The sequence below is a fragment of the Cyclopterus lumpus genome, chromosome 11, assembly GCF_009769545.1.
Source record: "Cyclopterus lumpus isolate fCycLum1 chromosome 11, fCycLum1.pri, whole genome shotgun sequence".
Lineage (NCBI taxonomy): Eukaryota > Metazoa > Chordata > Actinopteri > Perciformes > Cyclopteridae > Cyclopterus > Cyclopterus lumpus.
The window spans coordinates 17558267-17570692 of record NC_046976.1 but is presented as its reverse complement, the minus strand read 5'-3'; the positions used below and the strand labels follow the sequence as shown (position 1 = coordinate 17570692).

The 12426-nt window shown below is 44.5% G+C and overlaps 1 protein-coding gene across 1 annotated transcript in view; it reads right to left on the bottom strand.

Annotated features, from left to right (window-relative positions):
- The window catches only part of khdrbs3 (KH domain containing, RNA binding, signal transduction associated 3), a 67667-nt gene that overhangs the window by 30248 nt on the left and 24993 nt on the right, over positions 1-12426 (bottom strand). The window contains exon 3 of the mRNA XM_034545492.1: positions 5272-5388. Within this exon, the coding sequence (XP_034401383.1) occupies positions 5272-5388 (117 nt within the window). The remainder of the gene's footprint in view (positions 1-5271; positions 5389-12426) is intronic.

Sequence of the window (12426 nt, the reverse complement as noted above, 5' to 3'; positions counted from 1 at the left end):
TCTTTCTTCCTTGCTTCTTTCTTTCTTCTTTCTTCCTTGCTTCTTTCTTTCTTCCTTCCTTCTTCCTTGCTTCTTTCTTCCTTTCGTCCTTCCTTGCTTCTTTCTTCCTTTCGTCCTTCCTTGCTTCTTTCTTCCTTCCTTCTTCCTTGCTTCTTTCTTCCTTCCTTGCTTCTTTCTTCCTTGCGTCTTCCTTCCTTCTTCCTTGCTTCTTTCTTCCTTCCTTCTTCCTTGCTTCTTTCTTCCTTTCGTCCTTCCTTGCTTCTTTCTTTCTTCCTTCCTTGCTTCTTCCTTTCTTACTTCCTTCTTCCTTGCTTCTTTCTTCCTTTCGTCCTTCCTTGCTTCTTTCTTCCTTCCTTCATCCTTGCTTCTTTCTTCCTTTCGTCCTTCCTTGCTTCTTTCTTCCTTCCTTCTTCCTTGCTTCTTTCTTCCTTTCGTCCTTCCTTGCTTCTTTCTTCCTTGCTTCTTCCTTCCTTCCTTCTTCCTTGCTTCTTTCTTTCTTCTTTCTTCCTTGCTTCTTTCTTCCTTCCTTCCTTCCTTCCTTCTTTCTTCCTTGCTTCTTTCTTTCTTTCTTCCTTGCTTCTTTCTTCCTTCCTTCCTTCCTTGCTTCTTTCTTCCTTGCTTCTTTCTTTCTTCCTTCCTTCTTCCTTGCTTCTTTCTTCCTTTCGTCCTTCCTTGCTTCTTTCTTTCTTCCTTCCTTGCTTCTTTCTTCCTTGCGTCTTCCTTCCTTCCTTCCTTCTTCCTTTTGTCCTTCCTTGCTTTTTTTTTCCTTCCTTCCTTCTTCCTTGCTTCTTTCTTTCTTCCTTGCTTCTTCCTTCCTTCCTTCCTTCCTTCCTTCTTCCTTGCTTCTTTCTTCCTTGCTTCTTTCTTTGTTCCTTCCTTCCTTCTTTCTTCCTTGCTTCTTTCTTTGTTCCTTCCTTCCTTCCTTCTTTCTTGCTTCTTTCTTTGTTCCTTCCTTCCTTCCTTTGACGGAGGACATTATGTTCCGTACATCCATCCATCTGTGTCTGATCCGCGGTTGCCCTTATTTCAAATGACTGTCTCGATTATGGTGGGATGCCGAGATGTCGATCAGCTTGTCAGGTCAGACGTGTTGTGGCTGTCGGCGGCGATAAAGTCTGTTCAAATCAACTGCTGCGCCAGACTCTCGTTTCACACGACACCTTTATTTTCATGCATCACTTCAAAGGACTCAAGCCGAGTCGCGTATACATCTCGCGTCACTCGTTAGAGTGAATATCAAGTTCTTCCTTGACTGACGACAACTTTGCCGTCTTCGCTTTAGTCAACAACATCAATCCGATCCCCCGTCGACGCCGCAGAGGGAGTCGAAAAAGTTAAATGTTACAGATCTTTTAGCCTTATACAGTTTGGGTTATATGCTAAAAGAGCACGTATTTGTTGTTTAGTTTAATAAAACCAGTAAAAGTAGAGCACATGCTCCTACTTTCCCCAACTTCCTTTAATTTATACTGCAACAGAAGAGTGTAGCATGTACACAGCGAGGGGGGGTTGCACAGGCCATTCATGCCCCGACAGAAGCAGGCCAGTGCGATCTTGTTAATGGCGAGAAATAGGACAGCGAAGAAAAAAAACCCGTCTCCCACCACATTCCACAACAGGTTTTGGCGTCCCAGTTTCTCGGTTTTCGACACACAAAAAAAAAAAAAAAGGAACAGAAAAAAAAAGTCTTCTCCGGGGGCCCTCAACTCAATGGCTTCAACTTCCTCTTCCCCTTCTCCAGCACCAATGCGAGCCAGCGTCTCTGATGTCACCTAATTATAAATAACCTTCTTTTAAGAGTGCTTGTGGTATGTTAATGATATGTTAATCCCGCCACCCCCCCTCCCCATAAATCCGTGCTTTACGAGCAGAGGGCTGCTCGACGCATCGAGCTGCCGGTGTGGGAAGGAGACGACTGATTGCAGACCTCTTTCCCTTTCATGTGTCATGAAGATTTCAAAAAAACAATCTTTATTTAGTGCAATACCAGACGACACGGACGACTGTCAGCGTGCGCCGCCGTCTGAGGACTTTTCTTTTAAAAAACACATTTGTTCTTTTACTCCATCTTCAAAGGTCTATTCAACATGTGCAAAGTGTCAACGTTATACAGTACCTCGTGGATATCTCTTTAAGTACGCAACCCATCTGTGTGCGTGTGACCACATCATTTGCATATGATATTATCGCAGTGAGGACTCCCCCCCCGACCCCCCCGGCGCCGATAAAGAAGCAGCAGAGTCCTGGAGCAGCTAAGCAGCCCACGGTGGGAGATTACAGCTGTCTGTTTTTCATATCTGCCGGAGGAATCGTCCTCCCACTTTTTCTTATTCCCGTTAAATCTGCTTATAGGAAAAGCCGTTCACCCTGGGAGCAGAAGGCCTCGGCGCCGTGGAGGCGGAGCAAAGAACCGGCCGTCGAGCTCGCTTCGCACTCGAGGGGGAAATCAAGGGGGGGAGATTTTTTGTGGGAAAAATTAGGTCAAGTGCTACCAATCTGTGTGATATGAACTGCAGTTGATCGTCGACACTTTCCGAGGAACTCTAGCGGCTCGTCCTCACCGGTCGAGAGTGAGAGGTGGCGCTGTACTGGGCTCCCTTCACTGGTTACCAGTAACATACAGAACGTGTCCTTCCATTTGTTTTTAAAGCACCCGAATGGCCTGAAACCAGTTTATATCTCCAATCTCTTCAACCGCAGCTTTTCCGCCTGTCAGATGACCAATCGCTGCCCTTCATTAAGACGTGAAACGGCGATCGAGACATTGATGAAAAAAAAACACTAACATTTAATCCAAATCAATCACAAAGGAGAAGTCATACAAATCATACAAACGGCCTGACGTACGCGCCGGCAAATGGACCCAACGCCACCAACACCTTCGGGGGAAGATGAAGATAAAAGCCAGAGGGAAAAAAAAACTAATCCCGATAAAGCAAAAGAGAAGACGGCTCCCCCCAGCACAACGCTGGAGTTTGCACGAGATGAAAAAAAGGAGCGAGCAGCAAAGAGTGATCGACGTTAACAATGAGACAATGAGGCAAAAGGAACAATTGAACCTCTGACAATGTCAATAGATTGACTTCCTGTGTGCACAATAAAGTGTCAAATGTGCTGCGAAGCTCCGTCACCCCGAACGCTATCTCCCGTAATTCAAAGGCTCGCTAATGTGGATGAAATTATATCACTCCAAGCTCTTCGAATAATAATAGACTCTAGCAATTTATTTCGCAAAGGCGCGCGCGCACACACACACACACACACACACACACACAGCCGGGTTAATTTTTTATATATTTTTTCCTGGTGCAGGACTTCTTACACATACAGAGCAGTCCTCTCAGTCCACGGAGGCTTTCCAGCTCGCAATTAAACCCCCCGGAAAAAAAAAATTAAAGCGGGGCTACGAGTGTCCCGGGGAGGGAAATGGATGAGTTAATCACGGCGCTAACGAGGAGGCGGGCCTTTACGTCATCCTGCTCTGGGACCGACGAGGACAATTGAAGGTGGGGGGGGGGGGGGGGGGGGGGGGACTCTGACTCCGGCGGCCCGACGCCTTTCAACCTCCCGTTCTTCGTCAACACGAAGATCAATATTTGAGGAATTATCGCCCAAATGTAAGAGCTTTTGAAAGAGTTTTCATCCTCCAACGCGTGTCCATGATGACTGTATTTCTCCGAGTATCGCAAGAAAGATGTTTCCGTCTGGCGTTTGCGTTTCATCGTTGGACTTCGGGAACGCGTCCACGTTGCCTCAACAGCTCCGACAGCGTTGTTTCACCTCGGCTTTAAAAGAAAGTCTCAAAAGGAGATCCTTCTTTTTTTTTGCCCCGCGGTGAGCCAGCACCATGACCTCCACGAGGAATTGCTAAAAAACGATGATGATGACACACACACACACACACACACACACACACACACACACTGCGCAAGTCAGCAACCAGCTGAAGATAAAGTAGAGGTTTTGTAGAGGAGGTGTACCCTTCTTCCCTCGCCCTATAAAAAAAAAAAAAAGAAAGGAGAGGAAGTCCACCGACAGAAAGCTGTCAGTCATAAATCCTGCATTGGGGTTGGTGCAGACAGGTGAGGGCTGCCGAGGTCAGCACATCTCCGTGACAGATCTTTTCTTTCGGGTACTCCAGAGGAGTTGGACCATCAAAACCGACACAGTAATCAAAAAATAATGTCCTGGATGACAGCGAGAATCATCGTCCGCCGACAAATCAACCCCCGACAAACACAGAGGGAAAGATGCAGACGGGTCCAGAGAAGTGGATTTATTCTCCGGTGCTTATTAAAGAGCCGCCGCCTCCGTCGGAGACATTTATATCCTTTATTTCTTTTATGTAGACATGATCATGGATGATAGAAGTCGTTAAACCGGATTGTGTTTCAAATGTAGAGTTTCCGTCCCTTTTTTGCCACAAAGTTTCCATTTATGTTTAAATCATTCTGATGCCTTTTTTATTATCTGGGGACGGAGCGTATAAGAAAACAAAGCCATAAATTTAGAGTCTTGTCATTTGCGCAGCCTGCACTGTGTACTTTGTTTACTGGGAGAGAGAACGAGGCTTTGAACGGCGTCGGGCGTGTTTGCTGATCCCCCAAGATCCTCCTTCCATTTCCATAAACTTTTGAAATTTGTTTTCAAGTTGGAGCTGTTTTTCAAAAGCTTGCATGTGACCCCCCCCCCCCCCCCCCCCCCCCGCGAGCTGTCAATCAAACTCGTCGCACGGTGATCTGTTTACGGCTTTAAATTATACAATTTAAATTTTAAAATGAGACAAACATAAGAGATAAAGTTAAAGTAAAGAGCGCGGAAAACTAAATGAAAGAACTTTCTCCAACGCGATGATATTTTTTTTAAGAGGAAGGAAACTTGAACGCACAGCTTCTGAAACAATTGGATTACTAATTATATAACACATATACAAACGCTGCACATTGGAACAGATTTCAACACGTACAAAAAACCTGATAATTACATTGAAGAATGAACAATGACAGTTGGGATTAAGTAACATGTGAATATTTTCTTGTTAACACATTTTTCTACGACGGTGAAATGAATATTAGACATTTGAATGACCAATTTTCATGATTTTAAATGAATTAATGAGCTCTTACATGAAAAGTTATCTTTCTAAACTTTAAAAAAATAAAATAAAAAATGAAGACTTAACAGCAGCAGGTGATGTGGAGGTAATAGAGTGAAAGGACCAAGGAGAGCGGGGGAGGGAGGGGGATGAAATAAGAGTCAGGCGGGCGTTACCTTTTCTTTGTCTCTCATGGATCCTTTCCCGAGAATCGACATCTTTGTGAGCGTGTCCTCCTGTAGTCTCTTTAACGAGTTCCCGCGTGGCCCGAGGAGTTTGCCCACAAAGTTAAACTGCAACAGAGAGCGAGAGTCAAGACCTCGGTGTGCGTGTCTCGAGATGAAAACAGAGACGAAGACTTCTCGAAGCTAATGAAACATCAACGTCACCTTTTTTTTTTTTTTAAAACGGCGGTTCTGGTTCCACAGTGCCGGACGTTTGAGCGTTAAATTCACAATATGTACAGTGGAAACCGCTTTGTTTCAGGACACCGTGAAGTCAGAGGTTCTTCCCAATGCGTTGCACATATTCATCATCGTTCTTTGCGTAAACCATTTATTTCCATAATCACGGTGTGTATAACAAGAGAGTGTCAAGAAGTGGAAATGCAATGCAAATTTGCACATCCTACAAGCACTTTAGTTCATGTTAACGGGAGACCTGACTCTCATGTATCATGTCATGCATACGACTAATAATAGTGTTTTTCATTTGAGGTTTATGATGTTTCAGTGCAGAGCCGACAGTAATGAGACCGGCAGCGAGGCAAATAAAAAAAAAAAAAAAGAAGAGAATAACATATGCAATACAATTAAATAATACAAATACATCGACTGCGTCCGATCAAGTGTACCTCTAGGGAAATATAGACTGTAAATAAAAGCATTGATTAAATGCCTGCGGCCCCCGACAGCCTCCACTAATGAGGCGGAGGAGTCTGCACCTGGGTGTTGCCCGAGAGGTGGAATCCAAAGTGTGATTACCACGAGTCCATGACAACGACCGAAAGGGATAAACTATGACAATGTTGGCAGCTGCACACTTTTTTTTTGGGATGTTACTGATGAAGCCGAACTGGAGTTGATGGACGGGGAGGAGACATTAATCTGCATTCCCCCGTCCCCAGTAGAAATTATGGAATTGTGCAATGTATGTCTCGTTCATTAGATTAATTAACAATATGCATCCAGCCGATGTGTTTTCGGGGCGTTTATTAAGACAGATGGCAGTTGAGGCATGATGGGAAACATATGGAACAACATGCAGCAACATTTACTGGCCAGATGTTGCATGTCGTGGACCAGGCTTTCACCCCCTAGGCCACCAGGGCCGGCCCCATTCAACCATATTTCACTCATTACAAATATCACAAATATTTACAGTCCCACTCCCAGATTATTAAAAGGTCCCAAACAAATGGTGAGAATAGATGCAGCAGAAGCTAAGATAACCAGAGTGCTAATACGCTGAAGTCAAACTTCTATAAACTTCCCACAATGCAACAGTTATCTAAGTGATCTCAAAACTTGATACAGCTCCCTCCAGAGCAACAGAAGACATGTTACACTTGTTTTCACAGGCAGTGTACAACTCTGAATGACTAGTTTAATTCCTTTATTTGACATGTTGAATATTTTGTTTAACTTTTTATGTTCAGTTGCATTGACGCGCGACTGCGCTATATAAATAACGTTGGACTGAGGAAATAATATATTTGAAATGTAAAATTGGAGTGCTGCTTTAAACTGGGAACAGACGATCAATAGTTCAACCAACTAATTGGCCTCAAAGTGTCCAAAGAACCGGGGCCGACGTTTACATGAATGGTACTGTAAGATTTGTTCAAAGCTCCGGGTCCCGTGGTCGCGGGAAATTCAGGATTCAATGAGTTAAAGTTTAACAATATTTAATGGCAAAGATAATACTCATGTAGCGTTCACGATCGTGGAGCCAGAAAGGAGGATCTCTCCACAGACGGAGTGCAGCTCCCAGGGAGCCACAGACCGGGGCTGTCTCGAGTCTCCAGACCAGTAGAACCATGTCTCCCCAGAACAAATGCTCGGCCGTTAGTCTGGTCATGCAAATTAATTCACACCTAAAGGTTAGTTCTATTGGTCAGTTCAAAGGATGCCGCCGTTCTGTTCGCTACGCCAATTAGTAAACAGGCGAGGTCAAAGTGCACACATCCGGTCAGGGACCGGGAGTTCCCCGTCAGAATAAAAACTACTATTCTGCCTTCAGAATAAAAGCAACATATCAAGTTTCAATCGGCATCCATTTTAACTATTGTCTAAATAATAAAACATTCATTCTCATGCATCATAAAGTTAATCATTACATTTGTCATTAACAAACAGAATAATAAAATATAAAACAGCGATCCTCTCTTATGTTTCACAATACATTCCTCCAGAATATTCCTCATAATATCCCCAATTAACTATCATAACTTTCTTTATGTATTAATTTAAAACATAACCTCTCTTATTTAGATGTGCAAGTATATATAAAATCCACTACAACTCAACAGTACAAACATGAAGGCGATAGATATCATTCAGATTGTAAATGAGACAATTTCTGCCAATTTCTTTTTATGAAATCAGAACTTTTCGGTTTGAAAACATTCCCCTTAAATCTGTTGAAGGAATGTTTGAATATAAATGCGCAGCATTATCATAATGCGCATGTTCGAAAACCCACATTTAAACTCCAGCGCCGCCGGCTGCGTCTTTCCGTGGCTCAGATTACTTCACAAGGTCAACGCTTTTTTAGCCATAAAAAAAAAAAAAAAAAGAAGCCCCCAAATGTTATGCATTACCGTGTCGAGAGGCATGTTGCGTGCAGACACCCATCAAAGTCGTGCGTCCCTTTGCGCGGCCGCATAAACGCAATTCCACCGGCAGCCGGAGATGGTCATGGAGACAAAAAAAAGGAGGGCGATGCTTTTCTCCCCCTCTCCATGTTTTCCTTCTTTTTTTTTTTTTTACCTCCGTGAGTTATACAGCTGTCTCCCTCAACTATCTAGGTCATCAATTAGCTTGCAGGAGGTACAACCCCCCCCTTCCCCCCCCCCAAAAAAAAACAGCCAGTTTGGTTCCACACCTCACCTCTATCTCTCCTGCCTCTTGTTCAGTGCTTATTGGGAGGCGCCCACCGATACCCGGGTGATGGATTGGAGAGGCGAGCTTTAGTGATTCACTCTAATGCAGTATAGAAGTGACTGCTGAGCTCTCAGCTTACTGTACGTTCCTTCAACTTGTAATAATTACCCCCAAGTCCTGTGGCCGGATGAGATCTTTCAGGGGGGGTCTATCCCGCCACCCTGGTCTCTTATTAAAGAGCCGTGTCCCACTGTGCTAATTCCAAAGAGAAAGCCTAACCTTGAACCAATGAATGTGCAAGACGTGAGCACCTTCGCGTCAGAGCGTGTAGGACGATAAACTTTCCCATCCTGAAACATTTCAATGCCTCCGCCGCTCAAAATTCTCACGCTAATTAACTCCATGTGTATTGAGTGGGACACGAATGGTTGGGTCAGGGACATTTTTCCATTTTAAAGTTATCTGAGCAAACACGGCGGCCTCTTTAACGCATTCCGAATTTACGGACAGGGTTCACCGAAGGAGACGGCGCAAACGGGGCGAACAGGAGGTCGTGGGGGAAATGTTTTGAATGTGCTGAGTTTTAAAACCGATGTCCCCGCGCATCCATCGTTTCCACCTGGATGGAGCCTCTGGTCACCGAGCCGTCTCTTGAAACAATGAGCTCCGTGTGCACGCGGTCCGTCCTTCTGACTAGGCTAGCGCATAGCAACACGGCGTCCCAGGGTGTTGGTGCGGACGTCTCAGTCCTCGGTCTACCAAACAAAACAAAAAAGAAGCTTGAGCAAGGAGAAAAGCTTCTTTTTTTGAATCGAGAGAAAGTTAGCTAACGGGCTAACGAGCGACGTCACAGAAGATTTCTAATATAGATTATGAACAGAAATAAGTTTTTTTAACATCGTTAACTACATCCGATTCCATATTTTTTTGTATGTAACATGTGGCTACTTAAAAGCCCCCAATAATGATTGCATAGGAATAGGCTACACACATGTTTAGGATGGGTTAAATGCAGAGGTCAAATTCCATGTAGGCATCCCGTATGTATGTGATTATTGTAATAAAGTTTATGGTTTTAAAAAAGCAACTGTCTGTCTGATAGAAATCACATCTATATACTTATAAAACTGTTCCCCAGGCTTTGTAGCCATGGGTGAACCTTTTACACCTCGTTCTCATGCACACGTCTTGAGCCACTTCAGACGAGCGATGCGTCATACTGGCCATTATTTGGGTGTTAATTTAAGTTCCTGACTATTTAAAAAGAGACAATCCTCCAATAAGTCTTACCGAACACGTCGCTGTAATCCCGGCTGTTGTTATCAGAAATCAAAAATCTGTCCGACTCCTACTGTGATTGATGCTCCGGGGGGGCGGGGGGGGGGTTTGCTAATGCTTTAGTTATCACAAGGGATTATGTGACTTACAATAAAACCTGCACTGGTTCATGTCATTAAACTGTGTGTGAGAGGATTGCGCCACCGTCTACAGTCACCACAATAAAAGCTGGTGCGTTAAAGCACATGTTTGTGGCCTGCTGCTCCCGTTGCAGTGTTAGTTGCACGCACACAAAATAATTACTAATAAAATAGAATAGACTGATCCTTATTCAGCTGAAAGACAACAAATAAATAGTCACGCGGATGATTGGAAAGACAGCGGACACAAGGAGAGAAAGGATGTATGATTAATCTAAACATGAAGGGGTGCGAGGGCTCGAGGGGGGTTCACATCTGAGATCTTTTCATCATTTGCAGAATGCAATACTGCGAGCCTGGGAAAGGTGTGCTCACAAAGAGAGAGAGAGAGAGAGAGCAGAGGGATTGTGCTGAGGACAGCAGGACAGGAGCTACAGCAGAAGGATAAATCACCGCTCCCAGTGCAGAGAAAAAGCCACAGACTGAACTGGATACAAACCAGTGGGACTCCTTACGCCTCGCTAATGGCCCGCGGCGCCTTCTGCCAAAAAAAAAAAAAAGAGAGAGAGACGGGAGCCCACGGATCAAAATGTACAGATGAGCGCTGATAGTGCATCCTCGTTCACAGGGTTCGGGTATTTATAGTCGCTGAGTAGGTGTGACATGATGTGTCATACTGGTTAAATCAGGATCTTAAAATCTTAGGCTCTCTAATTCTGTAAAATGACTATCTTGTGTTCTCCTGTGTGGACAACGGGGCCCTTATTTACCGACGTTTTAGTCCTAAATGTATTCTTCGGAAAGGTCAAGGTCAGATGAACTACGATGAACTAATGACGATGAGTCCCTTTGTTCTCGTAAATCGAGGGGAAAAAAACACGCGCCAGTCGATCCCGATTAGCAGGTACGATGAACTCGAGCCTAAAGAGGCTGGAACTCAAAAACAAGCATTTACTAGCCTGCAAATGGTGAATTTTAAAAGACCACGTTTGTAAAATCTCGAAAATAATGACTTTAAATAACAGCGTACAATTTGCCAGGTGAGTGAAAACGCAACAACAATTACTTGGCACCAAACTGGCAGCTCTCAAGAGTATTCGGTTCTTACCTCGAGACAAATGCAATTAAGAAAAAATCGGTGACGCGTGAATTTTCTCCCGAAGTGAACGAGGCCCGTTGTTTGCTGCAGATCGGCCACGATGGAAGTGCCCATTACACGGAACTACACCCGTACGGCACTTTAATCTCAGAAAGGCGGAGAAGGATTCATCACTGTTGGGGGGGTTAAAAAAGGAACAGCTCTGTCTCATGACGGGGACGGGGGTGGGGGGGGAAATCAACAGCCCGGAACTCGCCGCATGGCGTCCTTGCCCGCTTCGCTCTTGATAAAAAGCCGTGTTTGCGGGGAGGATGGATCTAGCCCCCTTTTACGCACACGCCCGCTAAATGGCTATTTTGTAAAAAAAAAAAAAAAAATGTCTTCAATGCCAGAAGCCCAAAGGTGATGCTCGCAAGCTCAGGAGGAAAAAAAAAAACCCTTCCGAGTCAGACCGATCGCTCTCGCCGTTGCTACCTGTCAGACGGAACAAATTGAATTTGTCTTCCTTCGGTGGCTTGTCGGAGCTCTAAACAGCGTATTAGCACTACTACTTATCAAAGCTGTCAAAGCAAATCTGTTTAGCCGTGAACCTCGGAGACTCGGAACAGCCTCCGGGTGACACGACATAACAAAACACAGGCAGAACATCGGCGTCCGGCTCTTCATCGGAGTGCACCTCACTCGCTTTCTCTAAAAACCAAGATTTGGTCAATTTTTTTTTAAAAAAAGACAGTAAGCCGTAAGTTCGCTTTTTTAAAATTCAACTTTTTACTTTTTGCTTCGGCGGCCTTTCAGTGACTTTATTGAAGTCTGAAGCATGTCCTGACTGAATATTGATATACGGTCAGTGAATGGCAACATAAGCTGGCATCTGAAGCTTCTTTTGCTAGCACGATGCAACACTTTGTGGAGTATTACTTGTCTGGTACCATGCAAATTAATTAAACATAAATATGTATATATATATATATATATATATATATATATATATATATATGGTTGCTTTTGTCAAAACAAGAAAATAAATAATTTTCGCTGTAATCTGTGGAACGTTTTCTCACGCGAGAAGATTTTGAGTGCAAATGAATACGCTGGAAGATTTTTCAGCGACAATTATTTTAAATTAAAGAGTGTTGACAGAGACGTGTTTTTAAAGCTATACGTGTTAAATTAATCGCCGCTCTCATTTATTAAACTGACAGACTGACGGGCATTTATTTGACAGTGCATGTCATTCACAATCTAGTGTTATTGTGCAAAAAAAAGCGTGGTTTTGGGGGGGGGGGGGGGGGGGGGGGGGGGGGAAATTAAACCCAAATGCACCTCTCGAGCTTTTCAGTGTTTCCTTTATCCACACGCTGCAGGCTACCGCTGTCCTTCTCCCTGGAGGGCTGAGGTGACTTGAGTGATGTTCCCGTCTGAGAGGGACCCTCCTCTCACTTTCACACCAACCTCCCCATCGTGCTCCCAGCGGGTAATCCCCGTCATGCGCCGAGCTCACGGCTCCAATAAAGGCCGAAAGGCTCCTGGCTGTGGGGCGAGGCTGAAGTGCTCTCAAACGTGGCAGCGGTGTCATCGCTCAAAGCGGCTTCGCGTGGAAGGTCATCCCGAAAGCCGACTGTCCCGGACCCTTCGCACGTGACTTATGTTGCACGCATTGCAATCGCACTCTCACCAACACGAGCTATTCATTTTCATGAAGAATTAAAA